The sequence below is a fragment of the Agelaius tricolor genome, unplaced genomic scaffold, assembly GCF_023055355.1.
Source record: "Agelaius tricolor isolate 1412-34295 unplaced genomic scaffold, bAgeTri1.0.p SCAF_4, whole genome shotgun sequence".
NCBI classification, from domain to species: Eukaryota; Metazoa; Chordata; class Aves; order Passeriformes; family Icteridae; genus Agelaius; species Agelaius tricolor.
In genome coordinates, this window is record NW_027269264.1 from 2,584,104 (window position 1) to 2,608,652 (window position 24,549).

Here is a 24,549-nt window from a genome sequence, read left to right on the forward strand (position 1 = left end):
AGTTACTCTAAAATTATAGACAACTTGCAAAAAAAAGATGTTTTACTCTTCAGTTTTTTGCAAATTTCACTGCAGTAGTTTTAACATTGTGACCTTCTAGCATAATTATATTTAAAAAGAACTACCAATACTTATTAACATATGGGGAAAGAAGTATAAAAAGATATTTGGGGATAAATATGAACAAATGGTTGTATTTTAAACTATGTTATACACCTAGAAATAATTTAATTCTTGCTAAAAACTTTCCAAATGAGAATAATAAAACTTCTGTTCAGACATATATAATACTGTAATGGGTATGGTGCATAGCCTGACAGGCAAGGTTTGTTGTTCATAATCAAGGCAAAGCATAATGATCTATGCAAGCTATTTCATAGAAGCCAACATCTGTGGGTCGTTTCTGTGAAAAGTATAAATTGTACTCCTGGTGTAACATGGAAGTCTTGAAAATATTTTAAACCTTTTCCACTACAGCCAGATTACACAGGAAGTGGGGCTTTACTTTCTTATACAACTGGAATCTATGAAAGATTGAACCCAAGACAGAAATCCAGACGTGTTCTTGGAAACAGCTTTGTTTAAAAAATGTAATTAATCAAAACATTGATTGGCATTCTGATGAATGAATAATGTCTTCTAAGAGCAACAGTCCTCCTTCCTCCCCACAATGCCAGTGAGGCGCACTGTTCTCCAGCAAAAGGCACAATCTCCTCATCAGCCTCTACGTCCATTTTCTACCACAGGTGCTCTCTACAGAAACTTTGTTTCTCCTATCTACAGACATCTCCAACATTAAGGGCACCTTGAATATGCAGCAAGTCTAAAGAGACCTTTCCAATTGCCATGTACTCGCAGGAATTTAGAATGAAACATACATTTCAAATTAAAGGGGAAGAGAGGAGGATAAAGACCATACTGGCATGCTGATAGCAAACTGATGCAAATACTTTCTCTAGGATTTTTGTAACACTGAAAGCACTAAGGTTCAGAGTATGAGCTGTTCAACAATACTAACCAAAATTTTACAACTTCAAAAAGTAATACTTATTGAAAACGTATATTGTTGCAAAAATATGATGTATGTTTTGCATCTGTGCAGGGAACAAATAAGGAAAAGTCTCTATTCCTTTGCAGAGTAATATAAATAGCAAGTGAATAAGAAAACAAAACAAAGTGAAATGTGGTGCAAAGTGCCTGGTTAGAATATCTGTTTTTCAGATTTGTTTATTTTGCTGCTACTTCTGCAGAGAAAGAAAGGGGGCATCATTTATGGTTTTTCTGGTGTTATAAGAAATCTCTGCAAAAGGAGTTATTGCAGTGAAAATGGTGTACAAGAAGACAAATCTGAGTGAGACTGCGGCCATCCACGACTTTTACATGGAGTAATTGTGCAGCTCCAGAAATTACACTGAAGTTGGACCTGCTGTCCCATCTCTCTGGCTAGCTGGGAGAATGCCAGTTATGTGATGTGGACCCTCCACCAGTTCTGCTACATATCCATCCTGCGATGGGCTGAGGACAAGCCCAAGTACCCCCTCTGCAAGAGGAGGATACTGTCGGTCTTGCAATCATTTCAGCTGGATGATGACTGCTTGGAGCATGTCACCACACCCCCAATGACATGAGTCATCCACCAGGTGGGTGTGGCTCTGGGACATCCATCATCCTGGAGCACCACAAAGGTGGGCTTCAAGAAGGAGTGCTCAGGTGTCCTGTGTATGGCATCCAGCCTCTGTGTGCTCATTGAACTGCTTTCAGAACCACAGTATGCTCCTCCAGACACTGCAACCATCATGGCATGGAGATATTTGGCAACAGTGTTGGATGAGCCATGGTGGAAGACGCCATCACAACCATCCCAACCAAACACAGGATGAATGCAGAGCTGCTGGCCTGAATGCTGGGGTGTCCCTCCAAAACTGCATAGTGACATTTGTGCAGCAGTGTGCGTGTGTTGCTGTGCAATGCAGCAGCAGAAAGGCACCTCCTCCACTGCTGCTGGTGGGGATCCTGGCAGCCACCCCTGGGCTTCCATTGCCATTCTACAGAGTAAGAAGGGCCCCTGGCTGAGTCAGGGAAGGCTGTGCCCAGGGCTGCCACTTCCAAATGGCACAGTAAATGCTCCCCTGAAGGGTCACAGCAACTCCTAAAGAGAAGGGAAAGAGATCCCCAAGGCCTCTCCAGCAAACAAGAGCCCAGCACCATGATGTTGGAAGGTGCCTTGGAACATGGTTAAAACTGGTGGTATGTGTCAGCCCTTAAAAGCTTCCAGCCCCAACTCTTGAAATAAAATAAATGCACAAATCTATAGGGAAAGTCTCAGTGTTATGAACAGTATAGATTCTGTCCTCGCTTTTTTTTGCCAGGTAGGATGGAATGTTAATCCTGATGGCTCCTTCTACTTGTGTCAAGTACTGTATCATTGCTCCTCTATATGCAAGCACTGCCCAGCTGATCCTGGGACAGGTGTTCCCAGATTGGGGTCTCCAGACCCAGCCCATGACCCCACTGCTCATCACTCCAGGCCTGTTTCCTCTTCTCTGTACCTTCTGCTCCATGTCCCTGGGCTCTGCTCTCCTACCAACCTGCAATGCCTGGGGCAGCCTTCCTACAGTGGCACCCAAATCTCTCCTCTTGCCTGGAGTCACAATTTGGTGCTGCTTGGACTCACAATTTGACTCTACACCATGCCAGAGTCATCCCCTGCCACAGCAGGAGCCCAAGAAGGGGAATTATAAAGTCCTGCCCCTGTGAAGGAACAGCTGCACAGCTGCCCCGATGGTGAGCAGCCTGGGAAAGGCTTCTGTCCACAACCACAGGCTTTCTTCTCCCTTTTCCATATCCAGCCTTGGTGTTGGCATTTCTTCTCCTCTGCTTGCAAAGGACCCTCTTGTAGGTGCTCAGCAGATAGATGCCAAGTGGCTGAGGACACTGAGTTTGCTTAGTTTGGAGAAAAGTATGATGAGGGATGATGTCATTACTTCCTGAGGAGGTGAAGTGGAGCCGAAGGTCCTGAGCATTTCTCCCTGGGATCCAGTAACAGGACATGTGGGAATGGCTCATAGCTGTGCCAGGAGAGGTTCAGAGTGAACATTTCTTTACCAAGAGGATGATCAAACACTGAAAGAAGATCTTTAAGAGGTGGTGGATGTCCCAAACCTGTCAGGGCCATTTGAATGATGCCCTTAATATAATGCTATAATTTCTGGTCATCCCTGCATTGCTTAGGCAGTTTGACTATATAATTGTACATCTTTTCCAACTGAAAATATTCAATTATATTTCTAATTCTAATTCTGTACTACATTACATTATACAGTACTATACTGTGGGAAGATATCGCGATGTTACGCACAAGATATCACGATGTTACGCTCAGGCGGAACCCCTCCCCTTTTATGGTTACTTTACCGTTAGCCCCTGCTATAAATGACCCTGTCCAACTGTTAACAAACGCCATTTCACCATCCACCACTTGGTGTGTGCGTGTGCTTGGTCCGTGTGGCAAAGGTGCTGCCACTGAGCCGTCCTCAACCCGGGACACCACGCCCCAAGCGGCAGCAACAAGTGGTGCCGAAACCCGGGATCGAACAAGGGACCTTTAGACTGTGGGCAATCATGAGTTTTCCGAGTGTGGGGATTTACAGCCGCGGGGACATTCTTTGTGGCTCCCAAAGGTCCTGGAGCCCAGAAGTCTCCAGCCAGTCGAGTTCCCGGACCGAGTTGGGATGAGTGGTTCCGCAGGTGGTCCATTGCTGATCCTGACTCTTATTCTGATGATTCTGATTCAGACAAAAAGGGAGTGGGAGCACGTAAGGTGGGAGCACGTAGGGTGGGAGCACGTAAGGGGGAGCATGTAAGCCATCACAATCCTTCTCCTTGGGTCAAGGGAAAAGTAGGAAAAGAACAAGCTCCTCTTATGGACTGGAGGAGAATAAAAATAGCGTGTGCCAAGTGGGCCCCTTCAGCCAAGTTAGCGTTTCCCGTCCGGGTGGGGGGCCAGGCGGAAATCAAAGAACCTATACGCCTGTGAACGCCAAGGACATACAGGCAATTGTCAAAGCGATTGCAGACAGGGAGATTAATTCGGCAATGGTCTCTACTCTCATTGACAGTGTTTTTGGAGGGGATGACATGCTCCCATTTGATATCAAGCAGACACATCAGGGCCAAAGCGCTCGCAAAGAAATGCGGGATCTCAGCCGCTGATGCGAAGCACGTCGTTGCCTCATACCCCTACTGCCAAAAATCACCACTGTGGTCCAGCGGCATCAACCCCAGGGGCCTCAAGGCTGCCAAAATATGGCAAACAGATTCTACATTATGCCAGCTGCTGAAACCCCGAGCATGGCTTGCGGTAACAGTGGACACCTACAGTGGAGTAATCGTGGCCACACAACACCAAAAGACCGACTCCAAAGCAACTATCCAGCATTGGTTAACGGCCATGGCATGGCTTGGTATCCCGAGGCAAATCAAGACAGATAATGGTCCAAGTTTCATTTCAAAATCAGTCCAAACGTTCGCATCAAGATGGGGTATAACTTTAGTCCACAGCATCCCGTATAATAGCACCGGACAGGCTATTGTTGAACGGGCTAACCAAACCCTAATAACTAAACTGGAGGTGCTAGCGAAAACAGAAGGTTTTACCAATTCCATCCCACCAAAAGACCAAGCGCACATCCTAGCAACCGCCCTACTGGCTTTAAATCAGTTTCCCAGGGGAGATGAAACAAAAAGTCCTGCCCAGAGGCACTGGGCCACGTGGGGCCACTAGAGGAAGGCCCACAAGTCATGATCAAAAATGAATTAGGAGAATGGGAAACGGGTTGGAGGCTAGTACTCACAGGGCGAGGGTACGCAGCTGTTAGGAAAAATAGTAAAATTAAAATGATGCCCGCTTAAGTCGATAAAACCGGACCTTCAGGGCAAAAACTAATGAAATTTGTAAAGTTTGTTTTGCAGGACTGAATCCTCAGACACCCCCATGGCCCGTATCTTCCTAAAGGCTGTGACGAATCATCAAGCAGCCCGATGGCAGACCATGTCGGGGTCGTGAAAGAACTCAGTGACCAAACTAAAGGAGAGGCTGGCACAGAGAAGGACTGGGAGAAAAAGCTCAACAAAATGTTATCAGTCATGGTTCACATAAATGTTGTTTTTGAAAGTCTTGTTTTAAGTGGTATCCATCAAGTAGAGTTCGAACTCTGGCCGGGTTCTGGCTCTACTTGAATGGAATGCCAATCAACCTGGAGTTTTTCCTGCATCAAAGGTTCAAAGGGCGTTTTGGAGAGAACATGAGTCTGGACATGAGCTCTCCAAATCTCTCTAGTTTTAAGGTCAAACAGGTCGCAGACTCTGGGAGGATAATTTGGTGCTCTGATGTCAACCAAAAAACTGAGGAGGTCCTGTGAAGATATCCAAAGTCATGGTTCAGTCAGCCCCCATGACTGATCACCTTGTATTTTAAACAACTTTGTGTTGTTTTTTAGAAAAAAACAGTTAGAGATTGTTAGCTTTTTGTTTGTTAAACATTTACAGTTACAAGTTTGTTTCGGTTGTGTTACATTGTTCAAGTTCCGTGCATTTTGCCAGTTATATGTTTCCCACTTGTCAGTTTTAACCTTAGCATTTTCTATGATTTTTGATGGTCATAAAAGGGGGGGAAATGTGGGAAGATATCGCGATGTTACGCTCAGGCGGAACCCCTCCCCTTTTATGGTTACTTTACCATTAACCCCTGCTATAAATGACCCTGTCCAACCATTAATAAATGCCATTTCACCGTCCACCACTTCGTGTGTGCATGTGACAAAGGTGGTCCGCGTGGCAAAGGTGCTGCCACCGAGCCGTCCTCAACCCAGGATGCCACGCCCCAAGCGGCAGCAACACTGTACTATTCTAACAATAGGAGACTGCCTACTTGGATAGGGCATATTTTAAGGATATAAATCCTGATTTTTCCCTCTTAATGTGCCCTAGCCTATTTCACTGTATAAATTCTATTCCTCTGCTTTACCTTCAACTGCAGAATTATTTTCATCTGTAAAACAAAGCACTCATATATCACAAAGCGTAGTAGTTGTTGAGTGACTTATTTTACTGTTTCTGACACTGTTGCTTATTTGGTTTCATATTTAATATGAACACAAGAATGACAATATCTGAGACATATCTGTAGTAAAACAATAAACAAGGAAATGAGTATTAATAAATGGCAGATGATACCACTACTGAGGCAAGAAGCAAATAGGCAAGAAGCACTAGCACATCTTAATTATGGTGCAGTAAAACAAATGGGTCTTGTCTTTAGATTTTGATGGGTCAATAGTTGCCTTTTGCTCAGACAAGTTTGCTTAAACCTATACACCTTACAAGCCTGGCAAAATCATCCTCAGGTTAATGCTTCTTTCCTGAGCTAATTCAGAACCACCAGCAAACATAATGGTGGAAATAAACTCCTCTGAAGTTGCACTGGCAGGAGCTGTAAATACCCATGCTGATCTCTGTTGTTTGCAGAGGAAGCTCTTCCACAATGAAGGCAAGCAGCATCAAAGTAGCTGATTGTGCCCACACTCCACTGCCACTCAGACCTACAAACCAAGAGACGCCTTAGTTGACCCAGATCCTAGGACTGAAGCTCTTCAGTACAGTCCCACTCCTGGTAATGGGCTGCAATGCTCCTCCAGAATTCTCCTTCACAATACCTGGCCTCCATTAAGTAGAGAAAAAAAATAAAGCATGCCTTTCAGCTGCACAGCAGTCTTTCAGTTCAGCTTGGAGAGAAAAATTCATACTTTAACAAACAATGGTCAAAGCAATTTACAGAAGTATTAGTGGATAACCACCCTTGAAAGCACCAAGCTCCCTTCTATATGTTACTGAGATGATTCAGTAGACAAGCTTAGCATTTATTTTATATTACATTAATTGAGATGATTTACTTGTTCATTTTCGTATCTGGTTTTCCCATGTACAAAAGTTGTTTCCTCATCTTTACATTTGGCAGGTTAGCAACAAAATGTATAGATCTAACAAATTATTTGCCTAACTGGAAAAAAACCACTCTATTCGTGGCTGGCATGGGATTTATTTTGTGACTTTACCAGAAGACAAAAACATACTACAGACAGCATTTTAGCCATACGGCATGTAAACAATAATCAAAAAGAAAAGGAGACTTAGTAAATGTGAGAAATCATCACTCCCTTCTACAAAACAAAGAAGAAATTGAGTTAGTTAGGAATTAATTTCCAGAGGCATGAATCACAGGATGTATTTATGATAAACCATGTACAAGAGAGAGGAAAACCACAATTACAAGAGAGAGGAAAACATCAGTGACACAAAACAAAGCAACATATTATAAAGCAAAAGATCAGTACCTTTTTATGAAGTGCATGGAATTCACTATACCTCTTCTCCACAAAATGTTTTCTTCCACTCACCAGCACTTCTATTTTAAAGACCTGAAAATTATAAATAATAAAAAAGAGGGTAATGTTACTTGCACAAACAGTTCAGTGACATGGTTGTGACTGCACATTTTACCACAGTCATTCTTCTAAGTAGTCCCAAAAAACCCAATGTGCCTCATGAGTTGCAGAAGTACAACAGTGATTAATGCTAAATATGGCTGAATCTTCTGTTAACCTGTTCTTTCAACAAACATAAAAACCAGCTTAAGCATGGACTATATGCTTTATATTAAAAACTAAGCTTTAAAATATCTCCTTTCAGAAAGATGCAATATACTTTGAACTAATCAAAATAAAAAATAATGGTAGGGACAGAAAAAAAAATCAGGGAGAAATTGGTAGGGACAGAAAAAAAGAAATCAGGGAGGGGTTTAATTCTTGTCCCTTTCTTACAATGCAGCGTACTAATACATTCACACATGTCCAATAAGTGCTGGACAATATATGCATTATGTTATGCATGGAAATAGAGAAATAAATGCAAACACTATATTCTAGGCTAATTTCCTCCTAACCTACAAATTCACCTCTAGTCTCAATTGAATTTGTGCTATGTACACTCTATGAAGAAAGAAAACAAAATGCACACATGGCAAATGCTTATTTTCTTTGTATGATACATGTGACAGCTTTTGTTGCTGCCTCTGGAAGGTTGAAAGGCCAGGAGAAGCAACTCTCTGGATCCACTAATTAGTAGTCACTAACATGACATTTTCTTGATTCTCAGGTCAGCAGGTCAGTTTTGAGGGCAAGTGACGAGAAATATTTCGAGGTACTCAAGAAAATATGGTCTATTAAATGAAGACAAAATCAACAGAGAAGTAATACAGAAAAGGTGCCTGTTCTATCTAGGAGTTCTTTGTTTTCTGTTTTGCCCAGAAAATGCTGGAAATAATTATTTTCAGGACAATGAGAAACAATGTTCAGGACAGATGATCACATCAAGACCCAAAACTTAGCCAAATAAAATGTTCTTTGAAATAAATTTGCAAACAGTGTTTATGCCTGAATGCAGAAAAAAGGGGTTTCTGTCACAACATGCCCAGCTAGCATTGATCAGAGCAAACACTGACATACCATACTGGATAAATACCTCCTATTGTCCACTAGAACCTGCCTTTCAAACAGGTCAAAATGCTATGGTTTTCACTGGCTAGCCAAACAACATTAAAAACAGACAGCATTTTATTTAATCCAGACTGAAATGCTTTTACCTTTGTTTGAATGCAGTATGAATAGGACCACAGTCATTTCCCACCAATATTTACATTACCAAAATTCATTTGGGTTGCTGTAATAACCTGTGCTACATTCTACATCTTTGAATAGGAATATGTCTGTGTCCTAACAGTACAAGCAGATGGTCTTATTTGGGTGCATTGATTTCCCGCGCCCCATCCCCCTTCTATTTGCACCACTTTGGAAGGACAGCCAGTGGCTATGAAACAATTTTCCTCCACACATGACAAAACTCCAAGGCACCCCTACAACTTTAGGTTCAGAATTGTAAAGGGAATCATATGCAAAGGAAAATCAATGGAGACATTTTCTTTAGTTAAGTCTTAACATATTAATTAAGTGAGAGTAAAATATTATTTACATTTCATATTCTACACATTACATAAAAGAAATAGTTCTGCAAGGAACAATTTGCTTTGGATTGCACAAGAACAAAGAAGTTTTAAGGATAACTTGTTAGAAAGAATGGGTAATAAAATATGAAAGCAGTTAAATGAAAAGTGATCATGGTTCTCTAGCTAAGGTGTTGCAACAGTTTTGTATTTACTTGATTTTAAATCTCTGGGAATTATGAGGAACTTTATAACACCCACTTACACGTCAGTCAGCTAAGACCTACTCACCACTTTAAATTTAGCACTTCTGTAGGCTACAGGATTTGCCAAACAATTTGGAGAAGTCAAAGGGGCTCCTCCCTCAGCTACAACCACTCCCTTGGCAGGTAACTTTCTTGTGAATTACAGGTTGGCATGTGAAGTTCCATTTTGATTTTATTCATTTGTGTGTCTTCAGAGAAATATCTGCCCCTCTGAAATCTAAAAACTCATTTTTTCATAAAGGAGAAGAGTGGATTATGTGAAATGAAATATAAATCCCTATGTGGACCTTGTTTTCAAAGCATGTATCTATTTTGTTCTGTGTTTCATCATGGGTTAAGGAACCACATAAATGTTTTCAGAACACCAAAAACTATGCTACTTTTGTTCTTCATCCTCTTTTGATAAGTTTCATAAATTTTGCTAATGTAATGACATTGAACAATGTATTTGACAATTACTTTCACAGAAGGTGAAAGAAGGAAGCGTAGCTTCTCCTGTAATGTTATTTCAAAATACAGACACTGCCACCCTTACACCCTCAACTCCTTGCATCTTGGTCCTAAAGTGTAAAGGCTTTAACTCGCCCCTCACATTCCAGAGGCCTCAGATCCAGCTTTAAAAGACACCTAAAATTTACAAAAGCAACAGCAACTGCTATGCTTGAAGTTGAGTATCACTCAAAACAAAACCGTGCAAATGGTGTTTCTAATCTACTCATTGTGGCACCTAGACTTCGGAAATATAAAGAAATTTGTGATAAGTGAGTGGACAATGCAGAAATGTTTTCATCTAATTTAAATCTAAATATTAAACTGATTTACAAATTAACTCGTAAAGCAGAAATGCAAGAAATAACACAATTATGTTTATAAACATGTATGATTACATGACTTAACTCAGACTGCATAAATTCCAGGTTTGCCTTGTCACTATTTACCAGATCACAATTCACAAGAGCAAATTAAAAAGCATATGAATTAGTTTCTGTGCCACTGTTTCATAAAATGACATGGCTTTGTGTGAAAGACAAAAAATACATTAAGCTGAGAGAAAGATAGGATCTCTTAATGGATACAAAATAGCTATAAGCAAATCTCGCACAAATTTAACTGTGCAATTGCAGGCCCTGGCAGAAAAACAATATAAGGAAACTGGTGAACATAGACGAAAGTGCCAAAATAAAGACGGAAGAACTACGGGGGAAAAATTGCAACAGTGCTAGGAAATTACTTTTCTAGTAAAAATGTTCATGTTCCTTGAACAGATAACTCTCAAAAGATATATGACTTTTTATAAGTGAAAGATACTTAAATGAAAAATGCAAGAATTAATCTCTGAATTAGACAAGCAAAATACTTTTCCCATAGCCATTATAATACCAGAAAATACACTTCCCTGAACAATTTGCAGTTCACCCTGACTAGGACACAAGGGACCACAGATTTTAATACACCAATTAGAAAACTCCAAGAGTACTTGGAAACTAAAAACATCTCACTGTTCTTGGTTGCTGCCACAATAGTTATCAGTGATGTCTGCACATAGCTACAAGATCATTAGCCATTAAAAGCATTCTTCCAACAGACTTTAACACACATTAACAATGTATGGGGCAAAAATCTCTGCATTGGATGTCAGTATGAATAATGCTGATTTCTTAAACTAGCAGAATTGCAGCTCTGCCACTGTAACTCATAACCAAATTCGTGATGAAAACTTTGAAAGAAGAATTCCTAAGGTCTTTGTTAATAAAATAGTAAAAACTTTCAGGTCTGAGTATAAAATAAATTTACACATAATTTTTTTCCCCTCTTCACTTTGTTCCAATTATATGGATTACATTCAGATCCTGGAAACCATTTTCTTTTCTTATTATTAGCAACCATCCCTGATTTTTACCATTTTCCTGAATTTATCTGTTTCTGATCATTACCAAACCTCTAAACGAATGGTCCTTTTTTGATACGTTCAAGAACGTATACATTTCTCTTCTTGTTGCCGAACCTTGACAGTCCGACATAGCAACTAAACTGGATTATATATGGGCAAAAAATTGGTACTGTATCACTGGGAATTTCGAAGATAGAAAGCACAAATGGAAGAAAACAGGAACTAATAAGATGTACAAAAACTGCCCACGGTGCCCACAAGTGCATATCATGTATTGTGGGTAACACTGACACTGCCTCCAGTCAGTTCTTACCTATGTCACATATGTATATTGGACACAAAAAAACATATTTTATCTGATAATCTGATGCAAAAATATGCAGTTCCTATAACTTAATCTCAAAAAATCATGCAATGATCAATTTAACAAAAAAATGCAGACAAGAATGATAAACGTGACCATGAGTAAGGATGAAAACTAACAAGTGTAATAACATCTCAGTTTGCTTTTCTATTACACAAGAAATTACACAGACAACTGTCTCATTCACTCATAGAAATTATGCCAGCTATATAGTTTACTATTATGGTAAGTTAATCCTAACACTTTGTGCATACTTATACATGAAAAAGTGAATTGCAATACTTTTGAAAAATTATAGCTGCAAAAGAGAATTGGGGCAGTGTCATTTAGAATAAGAAGATACAAAAAACAGAAGCAGAAAAAGATAAATTTACAAAAACCAGATACATTTGTCTAACATTCACCAGGAAAGAAGACTCCACAAAATTCTAGTGTCATGTTTTTATCTCTCAAGACCAAGCTTACTGACCCTAATTCTATTTAATATATTACTTACAGAAATAAATACATCCCTTCAGATGCTTCAGTATACTTGACAGACTTTTGTCTGAGGAACAGCTAATGCATTCAAAGTGTCAAGAAAACTCAACCTTAAACCTTTGTCATGGCCATATGGAAGGAATTCCAGAGCAAATGAAATGACAGCTACGGTCCATGAAACACTAATAGGATTTCCACGTGTTTAGTGTTTCATTATCGCTCAGACAATGGCACATTTTCTGTCTCAGATGTGCAACGACTACGACTAGAAGACTGCAGAAAATAGTAGAGATCAAAAGATAACTTTAAGCCTGTTTCAGGAGAAAACAATATTTTACATGATCAGTAAGAGCATCTGGGTGGTTGTGGTAACTGCATGTAGCTACAACAGCAGTTCTGCCTCTTGGGAGTGTCAGTGCCTCATGGCAATTCTCCATACTTCTGAATGCCCTCCACAGCAGAGGCGGAGAGGAGGAGAGTATTCAGAGCCAACTCAAACTTCAGAGTAGCCTTGATAAAACTGAATCTCACTATTCCCCAAATGAAAACACATTAACTTATTCTGACTTCATCTTTTGGAAAGCAGGGCAGCAAAAATCAGCTCTGCAGCGGGCACAGGGCAGTTCAAGGGCATGGAGGCTGACATGGTCCACAGAGGCATGAGGCAAAGGAAATCTCCCTTTGGCTCTCCAAACATATTCCCCCCAGTTCTAGTTCTCCTTTGTCTAGCACCCAGTGTTTACTTTGGTTATCACCATCATTTCAAGTTACTGAGACTTAAGGCCTTCTGTTCCTTGGGTGGGTTGCTTATAGTCACATCTGTTGACTCCTCTCTTTAGAAATTGCTCTTCTACACAAGCAGCCCTTACATGAGCTCCTGCAGTCTGCCCATAAGGAAAGGGCCCCTTTTCTGCTGCAGAACTGGGAAACTTGTTGGGGCACAGTAAAGAAGGAAGCAGTAGAGCCCCAATGAGACCAGTTTGCTCCATATGGTTTTGCTTTGGGCCCCAAAGAAGAGACGAGAATGTCTGCCAGAGGCAGCAAAGGAAGAGAAGTGAATGCCTAAGGAATCGAGAGTGTTGGGAGGGAGTATGAACAGGCACAGAGCTAAGAGTCATCCACACTTCCTGGTATCATCCTCACACATGCTGAACATTTTCCTGATGGCTATGAGAGCAGGCAGAATGCCAGAGCTGCAGTGGGGCAACTCAGCTGGCACAGACATTTGGGCACTGGTCCTCACAGCTTCTTTCACCTCCCTGCTCACCTGGGGCAGGTGCTCCTTGTGCCTGCGCCTCACCCTCCAGCAGTACAGCTCTGCTCAACACACATTGCACTTCTACTGAGGGGCCCCAAAGAGACTCAGACCCACTGCCTTATCAATTACAAGATTTGCTTATCTCACCCCAAGTCAGCTCAAAAGTTGGGTTAAATTCAGTGTCCCTTCCCTCACCCCAAGCACTGTCTGTTATATGAAATCAGATGTTGCACTTAGTCCCAAGTACAATATACAATATTAAGTTACAGCACAAGGAAAAAAATACACAGTTTTATTGACTATGGAAATGAAAGCTTGGTATTATCCAATTATGACACTGCTTTGTCCAGAGTTTGTGAGGGACAAAAACCATGACAGAGAAATAAAATGTTCACTGTAGGTTTTCCAGAGAGTATTCCCAACAGCTCCAGCCTGTGTGAAGGAGTTCCATGACCCATTCTTGCCTGGGAAAACAGCCTTACTGCTTTTAACATTTAAAAATAGATTTTCTACTGTGACATAAGAGGACAAGTCTGCTGTTTCACTGACTCCGTTAAATTTCATGTTACTCAATCTAACTTGGGCTTTCATTGCTAAAAAGAATAACTAAATAAAAAGATGTGTATGTAAGAAAAATCACTTGTTCTTATGAATGTGACTCCTAATTCAAATGCCTCCTTACCAATTTATACAACCTTCACACTTGTTTACTTAAAAAATTCTCTCTTCCCTAACAGTTACCAGTTTTAATGGTACCAGTATCTACCTAAATCAGATTACAGTCTCTTCAGGAACCTTCCAGCATGCAGTTCATATTTTCCACCAACAATACAAAATAGTTGAGGATTATTTCCTTACACTTCCCCTACACTCTTCTGCAGTATGAGGCTTCTCCAGTTGTAAAATGGCAGTGTTAGTGGGAATAATGTACAAAATGCATGCATAGGATTCAGGGATATTCTTCCTGAAGATGGCCTTTTAGAGGTGTCATATTTCTTAGGGTTTGGAGGAAGAGATAGAAAAAACAATTTATACTGCAACACAGTCAGGCGGTTTTGTAATTCTTATAACATGGGAAGCTCAAGGGAGGCTTCTACGGAGCTGTCACTGTTGAATGAAAGAGTAGCTGACATGTAAGAGTAAGTAGTTTTCTGATTTTTTCAACTCTCTTTAAACCAATCTTTTCCAAACACATGGTTCATAAAATCCCATAGGAACCTCTCTGTCATTTCCTGAAAAATAACTTACTTGGCTTTCTAAACTAAAAAACCTACCCCCTTGCCAATGATACACTGGCTATGGAAATCTAATTTATAACCAAACCAAGATGCTACAAGACCTGATTTGTTTTTGGCATTTTTCGCAGAGGACAACTGTTACATAGACGACAGACATCCTTTCAAAATCGCATTTTCACTGCAGTTACCTATTTGGCTAACTTCCTTACAGTCAGACTTAAGGGAAAATGTGCTGATCATTTACTGAAAAAGGAAAAAGTTTACAACCCATGCTAAAGCCTATAGTTATGCAGACAAAAAATAAAATTAGTCTAATCTGCTCTATTTTCTCATCTGGATCATCTCAATGCCTCTTATCATAGATGTTCTACTAATAGAAAAACTATGAGCCTCTTTATGGAAAATATTAGCTTTCCAATAGAAACAGTAAATTGGGATAAAATACTTGAATACTGCAAAAAATAACTGTTGCCAGAAGTATATTTACAAGAAAAAGATTAAATCTAAGTTGGATAAAATATAAGGAATCTTCTATTTTGTCACAAAATCCTTTGCTATTTTCTCTGGAGAGTCTGTAATGAATCCTCTCACTTCCCAAGGCAGGATGCAATTCCTAACCACAGTGAAAGTACCCTCATATTGCAGCCAACTAGCAGCAAGAAGCTCCTTTTTGTGAGAGGTTAGACACAACATTAAGTTTTTTCCTAGAAACATTGAGTCTGTGTTATTCTGTTTGCACTTGAATTTTCTGTCTGGAGTGAATGCACCTGGGTGACCTAATGCCTCCAAAGCACAGATATTTTGTTTACAAAGAGAAATGTAAATGTTGCCAGAGAACACATAAAAAGATATACAAACATCAGGGTAATAAGCATTTCAAAGGAACTGACTTCCCACTGTCTCATTTTCCTTGGTATGTCTACCATAATACATGAATTTAGTCTTTTTCTCTCCTGGTGACTAACAAAACACATATGGATTCGAAACACAACAGGATTTAGTCAAGATACCACACACACAAGCTATTAAAGTCAGCTCCACATTCATCATGATGATTAAAAACCAGGGGAAAAATATAATGTATATCCACATTGCAACATTTCTTATTAGGGTCTCCACAGTAATCCATCTGAGAAGTCTCTGCTCCTCTTTATCACGTAACTAGTTCATCCAAGCAAATTTTTAAGAGCAGTAGTCAAAGGAGGTTGTTTTCCTAAATGTCTGTGCAACTTAGCAAATATCCTTCCTGTACTACATTTAAATACTGTGATTATCATATTTTCAGACCCAAAATGAGTTATTCTGTTAATATGTTATTTTGTTAATAGGAAGATGAGCAGTAAGGATCCGTGGAACACCTTCAGGCACTTACTTTCACTGAGTTAAATCATCCAAACTTCAACTAAATTGGCACTGGCCGGTCTTCCAAAATGGAAACCTCATTACGTCTGCAATTGCCTGCCACCTGTGTTACTCTTACACACAACACAGTTTCAAACATCAGCACTCATTCCTGGAGAGACAAGTCACTGCATCAATTTATTAAAGAATGCCATCCTGCTCACCAAAGGTTTCCCTTGCCAGGTCAATCTCTTTGGAATGGTAATTCAAAGTGGAACAAAGAAATAAGCTCAAATAGATATAAGAAAGTTTTGTTTCTGGACTAAGCCTGCTGTGACTGAGACAAGACCTAAAACAGGTTACCAGGATGTGGTTATCAATGTATCCAGCTGCAGAAAATCAAATGCTTCTTCATGTGCAAGGAAGGTAGAGAGAAGTGACAAACTCTGCATAACTACTGAAGAAAATGCAACAGCAGCTACCACAAACAGTGCTCAAAAATAATAAAATATTGCATCCAAATTGAGATTTAAGCTTTTGAGCTTCTGAATTTACACACTGTGACTAACAGAGTATTTATATAGTTGGCTTGTTGGACATAGTGAATACAAATATTCCTGGGCTAGATTCAAACTGGCTCAGGGACTGGTGACAGCATTAACAGTAGCAGCAGCATGGGCAGCACACACTGCAGAACTCATTGTAAAGTTTGGCCAAAGCTCAGTGACAAGAGCGTCTGTTCAAAGTATGTCTATGGGGACTGCAGTCAGCAAGGTGCAGGCACACCACAAAAGGGAGCAGGTGAGTGTGAAGTTCAGAGCAGGGTATGGATGTTACTTGAACATAAAAATATAACACAGGCAAGAGAAACAAATATTTCTTAACTTGCTTTGCTTACAATAGAAAATACAGCAAATACGTAAATCAAAGACACTTCAAACAGAGAACTACATTGACATTAGTGGAAGAGCTAAGGCAGCACAGATTTTGACTCAAACAGCCATGTCTGAGAAAAGGCAATATCTAGACCAATTATGGGAACTACTTTTGGTACAATTATGTCAACAGATTCTATAGCTTCAAAGGCAGTAGAAATACTAATACAAACCAATATCCACCATAATATATATAATAAAAGTATCCCATTAGTAATTTTGTGTTACAAGATTGAAGCTATCCAAGAAGACAGGTTGTACAGTCATGTATTTATATTTCAAAGACATGAAAATTGATTCAGTGAATATTATATTATTTTAAACTGGTCTCTCAATCGCTTGGAAGATGGTGAGGTAAATATCAGCTAATTACATGCCTGTACAAGTATTCAGCCAGATAAGGTTTTATGTATCCAGCACATTTCTGAGAGATTTTAAATAAGTTAGAAATTGAGTCTGGTGCATGAAATATGTTAAAAAAAGCATACATACTGCAAACAAAGCAACAGGATGTGGATGACTGAAAATTGTGCTGTTTTTAACTGCTGTCTGTTGCAATGATAATACGATGTGGCAGCCTCCTCAAATGTTAACTCAAAGAATCAAACAGCACTATTCACAGGATGTATTAAAAATCCTCAACTGCCTTTTCCTCAATGAAGACAAAAAAAGAAGACACAGCCCAGCACACACTACCAAAGAACTAACTTGACTTGAACACTTTGGTAACAAAAGCTAGTATCTACCTAAAAACAGTATTATGAGGAAACAGAATCCATACACTCATTTAAGCTCAAATATGAGTCCCATTTCATGTCCTATTCTTTCTTAGGTGTGAAAGAAATCTTCTACTAGAAAACTTGATGTTCATCACCAACAGATACCAACCAAGTTCCCTATTTAAATACATACAGACTTAAAACTCTAAATTCAGTTGGACAAAAATACTACCAAGAAAATATTAGAGATACCACTAAGAAGTCTTACAGGTACAACCTGATACTGTCACGGGTATCACTCCTTAGTTCATTCTGAGGCTTCAAATTTTCTTCTTGCTTTATTAGGTACTCAGCAAAAACTTACTCGCCTATCCAAACCTTTGAATCTTGCCATTTTCCTGTTTTACCTTTTGTACTGAATAGAAAAATTTCTGACATTTTTATTCACACAAAATGCTGCCATAAATAACTTTTTCTAATATTTTTTCTGTTACAAAGGCTCTATTATTATGAAACTGCAGTCGGCCCCTGCAGAAGGCATGTAAATGCCCTGTTAACTCTAAGTTCTTGCAGCAAAAGTTGGATTTTTCCACATATTTAGATTAAGTGTCACTTTTCTATTTATAGGGCAAAAAAAGATGCATCCTACATGTGACTGAGAAGTCATCTCCAACTGCCTCAGCAAGAACATACTCATCTTTCTGTACAGGCTCTGTCCCTACTTACCTTTTCTTTCACCTGCATGTTTTTCATGGGTAAGAATTCTAAAGGGGTAATGAAGGGGGATATTCATCTTGCATCAACTAATTCCTCACCCGCCTGTTTCACGCTGCAGCTCAGACACACTGATGTTATTTTTCTTTTTACAATCTCAGTAACATCTGAAGAGGACCTGAGATGGAAGTAATTTAATAAAACGCATTATTGAATTCAATAGCAGAGCCAGGAGCAATTAGAATAATCTAATATTTTCCATTACAAGACGGTGCTCGGTTACTTATAGTTTTGCCAACCTTTAATTTTTGTGCTTAGATTTTCTGTATCAGGTATGTGATTCAGACAGAAAATATTTTTAGAAAGTTACAGCTGAGACAGTCCAAACACATACTTAAAGAAAAATACATTTTACATTATCAATGCCAAAAAACCCAATCAAAACCCCAAAACCCAATCCAAAACAAAACCCAAACTGCTTCACTCAAATTTCTCCAAGATGTGGACAAGAAGACCAGGAAGACATCTGGGAGGAAAATTTGGCCAAGTCATAAATTTCTGGAAAACTGCCTAACTACTAACAAAACTTTGTACTGAGTATGTTCATAATGTAGTTTTTCCAACAGGATAGGCACTGCTGGTGCTCTGTTATTTTCACAGCATGTCTGATCTGATTGAAAGCTCATGGCTTCTCTACAAAGTTAGGATAAATTTCAGACCTATAGAACACTTTTCTATTCAGAAGCAGCTTCCTATGTTAGGAAGCAGAAAAGCAATTGAGGACATTTTAAAGTTTTGTGTAAGAGATGCTGGACAGGAATCTATGGCACAGGGAAACAACACCTGAGAACACCATACTGTTAAAATAAGGTGGCCAAGGAAGAGCAGGAGAAGGGGCTTATAGTCTGAAATACTCCCACTCCTGTATTTTTAAAGGGAATCCACAATTCCACTGTGTCTGAATCACAAGTGTATGTCACTGCACCTCTTGCTCTGAAAACCCACTGGTAACACATAGTACTCCTCTCCCTCCCTGCACAGCTGGTGGGGCGGCTGGATGACAAAAACCCAAGTGTCTCTTAGTCAAGAGGTCTCTACTGGGGACGTCAAAGGTAGACATCAACATATGACTGCGGCGGTACCTGTACAAATGATATATTCCTTTCCCTTTCCTTAATTCCCAGTTACCTGCTCAGGGATGAAAGGAGTAAAAAGGTAAGTAAAAGAAGTAAACTGCTAAGAAACAAGGGTTGTGAATTTAAATGCTCACAGTGATATTTAAGCTTTTCACACAATGCAACCCACACTGCTGCACATACCTACTTGCAGCACTCAGTCACACACTCCTTTTCCCCACTGAGTGTCCACTTGGCTCAGCATGCATGCCCAGCTGTGGTGGGAACAAATTAACAAAGGACAACGTCTTTATGGGTTATGGGGTACTTCCATGTAAGAACTAAAAAAAAAAAACCATTTAACGAGGAAAACCACACATACAGAAAGTATGGCAAATAGTAACATCATGGTTACTTTGGAAACTTTAGATCTAAAATCCAAGTGCTTCTGCAATGCTGAACAACTTATTTCATGTTTGTGCTTAGAAAAATCTACTTAGAGCATCCAGATTGGGCACAATTCAGAGGCCTGAAGTTAAAAGTCCAAGGCCTAAATGCCTATCTTTCTATTATATTAGGACACTCTGTTATAACTCTATTCCCACATCTTTCTTTCCACTGAAAACATTTTCTATCAAATATTCCATCCGTTCTTTTTAAAGAACCAAAGAAAAATTACTGCATGCAAAGACCACTCAATTTTTCTGGAAAATAAGACCAGACCTAGTGCCAAATCTGGTTTATTTAATAGTTTCATTGGAAAGTGTATATTAGATAAACACTGGAGCTGAGGCCCAGAGAAGTAGTGGAGAAAGCCAAAACATGATAGGACATGACCCTGTGGAATCTGATCTACATTGGCCCTCTGTGGAACAGGGATGGTGGGGGGGTGTGCCTGGACCTCCATGGGCCCCTGCCAACCCAAATGACCCTATGATCCTATGAAAGCTCCTTCCAAGGCAGGAGGAAAAGAAGAAAGATGAAAAAAATTGCTTCTTTTTCTATGCTCATGTTTTTGGAAGACACTGAGAAGACCCAGTTATATATTCACAACTGTCACAAATTTTACAGGTTTTTTTTGGTTTTTGTTATCAAGCAGCAATTTGCTCTTTAGGTTTGCAAAGTTTCTCTGAAGATCCTGTTGCAATATTTTGAAGAAGGTGAATGGGATGAAGATGATAGATATTCCCATTAGCTTCATGCTATTTCTCTTTTTAAGAGTCTTTCATCTTTCTCACCAGCTACAGAAAAAAACCAAACCATAGGTCCAAAAGTTACTATCAAAACAGCAAATTATTTGCAACTGACAAATTCCTTCCAAATTACAAAGAATACTTGTTTGCTCTTATGGGAATTCCAGTGACACAGGAAGGAATCTCAAGCATGCCTCACCTTTCTGGTTCCTTCCATTTCCTCTGTGACTTCTGAAGTGCTTTCTTATACATTTAGTTTTTCCATTCCAAACAAGGAAAATATTAGCTTCTATGGGTTCTACAAACGGAAGTGAAATGTGTCAGGTTGCTGGTGATCTAAGAGTGGCTTCACTGCTGCTATCACCATACAGTACAGTACACTGCCTGTAACACTAGCAACAACTGGAGCTTTCCATATGTCATAAAAATTGCTGGATTAGTGATGAAGTCTATCAGATTACCAAGAGTTACTATTGATCAGATTACCAACAGTTACTATTAATTAACTTTAAATTACACACTGATTAATATACATGTATAACAATGAAAGTTACTATTTAATCCTATGCTATGTGATTAGGACTTAAGGTGAAGTTTCTAGCTGAAGAAATCTCTTCTACATTCAGAAACGTGCAAACCATCAACCTATCTTCAATGAGATGTAATAAAAATTGAAAATTCAGCAACATTTTGCAGTAAAATGAGTTTAACATCCAATAAACTGTAAAAATTTACATAATAAAAACTCTATTTTCATGTTTATCAAAACTGATCCCCAGTGCAATAAAAATAACAAGATCTATGCTGCACTAATCAACACCAATCCAAATCATACATGCAAAATGTGCCTAATTCTGTATATGCATTCTAAAATGCAGCAGAAGAAAGCATTACGCTGTCAAAGCAAACTATTATTTAATGTGCAGCATGTAAGAGGAATTGTACTGTTGCTTAAAAATAAGGGTATCCAAAAATACTGAAAGTGTCAACCGATTTTTAGGCCCAGTGTCTGTTTAGCAGATAACTGAAGCAAAGACCAATCTCAATATGCTACCAAAGACCCAAAGACACCCAAATAACCTCTATCAACTAAAACCAGCTCAGTTATGAAATGAAAAAGGAAAGCTTTTAACAGACAGAACCAGTAAAAAAAAAAACAGGAAAAAAAAAATCTTTGTAAGCGCAAGCTTTTACATCCCACTAACAATACACAACCATGAAATGATCTTTTTACACTGTCAGATCTACGTACATTTCAAAGTTGTTTAGGTTTTGGGGCATTTTTTAAATTTTGAGGTAAAACAAAACACCTAGTAATTAATGAACACATTGAGCTTAATACATCTATCAATCAATCAATCAATCTATCAATCACGCAATCCCCTGCCTGCTTGCAATAAGAAGCATTTAAAATATTAGCATATCAGGGATAGAAGCCTGAAAAGAGTTTTCATGCTTTCCCATTTGAATTCCCATTTTTTATTCTTTAAATGGGAATTCAAATGCCGTAAATTTTTAGTGAAAAGTTCCACTACTGACTAAACGCTGATACAATACCTCCTCTCCTCTACCCCCTTCATACAAGCTGACTCACAGTGTTGTGATACCACCCTCAACAAATATTCTTCCATAGATCTAAAACAAGAAATTAAAACATGTTTCCTCTTTTCCCACCTTGCCTATAAGGTATTTTAATCAGTGAAAAGTTAGCACTTTCTAGACTTTTGTTAATGTGAAGAAAAAGGTTCTCTGACTAAAAAAACCTCAGGTGACTAGCTTCCAAACCAGATTTCTACTGTCCCCTCTCAAGACACCTATTTACATGAAATCTCTTATAGTTTCTCTGCTGGTATAAAATGCAGATGCCACTGCACATCAGGCCTGTGTTTGCCTCTTTGCACAGACAGTCCAAAACAGTTTTCCTGATCTGTTTCAACTTGAAATGTTGTCAATATATGGATTGTCTTGCTTTCTAATTCAGTGAAAAATCTAGTTTTCCATTAGTCTCTGCCTTTCTAATTTTCGATACAGCTTTACTAAATGTAATTATTAAAGGCAGATTCAAGAAAGCAATTACTGAGCTACTGGTTTGTATCTCTGAAGTCTTAATAAGGAACAAGAAGTTGAAGTGACAGAAACACTGCAAAATCTGTAAATTAAAAAAAAAAAGCCAAACCAAAACAAAAAACCCAAAACAAACCAGGTTATGTGCTTACTTTATTATGTACAATAAAACAGAGAGAAAAAGAATAGAATGGAAAATCGCTATATATTTGGGGCAACCACACAACCATCTGTTACCACAAATGAGTTTTAATCTTTTTTATCACTGGGTCATACATTATAATTGCAAGTGTATTTCAAAACTACAGCAGACATAGCTCTAGAAAGAATCTTACAAATATCAGATCCAGAATGGGACTGTGAACAATGGAAAGTAGCATTTTATACCGTCTTTTGGGGGGGGATTTTCAATGTGTTCTGGAAGTTACAGTATTTGGAGGTGTTGTACTGGGCTACAGACATCTAATCTCACTTGCCAGTATAAGGAACTAAGTCAAAAAAAGGAGACAATTACATTAGATTGGTCTAAACCTATAAAGTATCCTAAAGCACAGGCAGGGGCTAAGTTGAAGCAGATCCCTAGAGCTCTCTTGCTAGTTTCTAGAGAACTTGAATAATTCTCAAGATTTGAGTCCAGACATAAAAGACTATATAGATAAGATGTAAGACTACTAAAAGATATAGAATATCTTCCTGCTGTGTAATGACCTCCTCCACGAGTCAATTACCTCCCTTTCTACCCCCACAAAAAAGTGGATAATATCCTGGTCACAATGAATTTAGTTACCAAAGTCCTGCTTAACAGCTACAACATGACATCACTCTTTCTGTTACCATTATTATATGCACACTAAGACTGGTTGTTTTTGTATCAGAAAAAAATGACATTTTTTTATTTGCAAGACACACACTACTGGTTCTGAGTGACTTCATGAGATAAATTAGAAATAAACTCAAAATAATTTTCTTATTTAAAATAAACATCAGCCTACACAGAGCCATCCAGCAGCATCTCTTTCATAGCAATAGTTCATAATTCACAGTAAATTCACTGAAATATGCTAGCAGAGTAACAATTGATGACTTAGCATCACATACTTTGCATTTCACTGTGCTCCTTACAAATTTATAATGGCAGATGAGCACCTGGTCATTCCCTGTATGCAACACAAAGCACCAAATAATTGACAATATAAAGAAAAAGTAGAGGTATGATCTGATGTCTGAGAAAACAGGGAATGCATGTAATTTAGGGTGGTTATGCTTGGCTATTCTTAACCAAGTTTCATGCCAGTCTCAAGAAACCTGTTTTAAATGTTCCAGATGAGGACAACTATTGTCTGTGTTGAAAGCCCTGCAGATAAAACCCTTAGAGACAGAGGTGATGGAAACCTGAGAGCCCAAATTAAGAACTCCAGAATTCAATGGGAATCACAACACCTGGTCTGAATCCAGGCTTCTTAGCTGAGACATCCTGGTGTATATGAACAGTGTGGCCAGTAACTGTTGAAGACACAATCTCCAACACTTAAGCACTGACCTCATGGCACATGCCCAAATCTTGGCAGAGCAGAAGCACAGGCTTTTCTCCATACAAATTATACTTCAGTGTAGTGGATAAGAACACTGAAGCATGACAGCATTATTAAGGCAGCAAAGATATTGAAGAAACACAAAAGGGTTGGATAGCAGAATAAAGATCATGTAGTTCTAACTTCTCTGCCATGGGCAGGGACACCTTCCACTAGCCCAGGCTGCTCAGAGCCCCATTCAAGCTGGCCTTGAATACTTCCAAGGACAGGGCATTCACAGCCTCTTTGGACAACCTCTTCTAGTACCTTACCACACCCACAACAAAAAATTTCTTTCTTATGTCTAATATTTAAATCTACTCTTTTTCAGTTTAATTCAATTGC

The 24,549-nt window shown here is 39.1% G+C and overlaps 1 protein-coding gene across 2 annotated transcripts in view; it reads right to left on the bottom strand.

Annotated features, from left to right (window-relative positions):
* Nucleotides 1–24,549, bottom strand: part of SNX24 (sorting nexin 24) — a 91,603-nt gene that overhangs the window by 38,341 nt on the left and 28,713 nt on the right. Inside the window, exon 2 of one of the 2 annotated variants that reach the window (XM_071424366.1) lies at nt 7,392–7,475. The exons of the other annotated variant lie outside the window; for it this stretch is intronic. Coding sequence (XP_071280467.1) covers nt 7,392–7,475 — 84 coding nt within the window. The remainder of the gene's footprint in view (nt 1–7,391; nt 7,476–24,549) is intronic. 2 annotated transcript variants of the gene reach the window in all.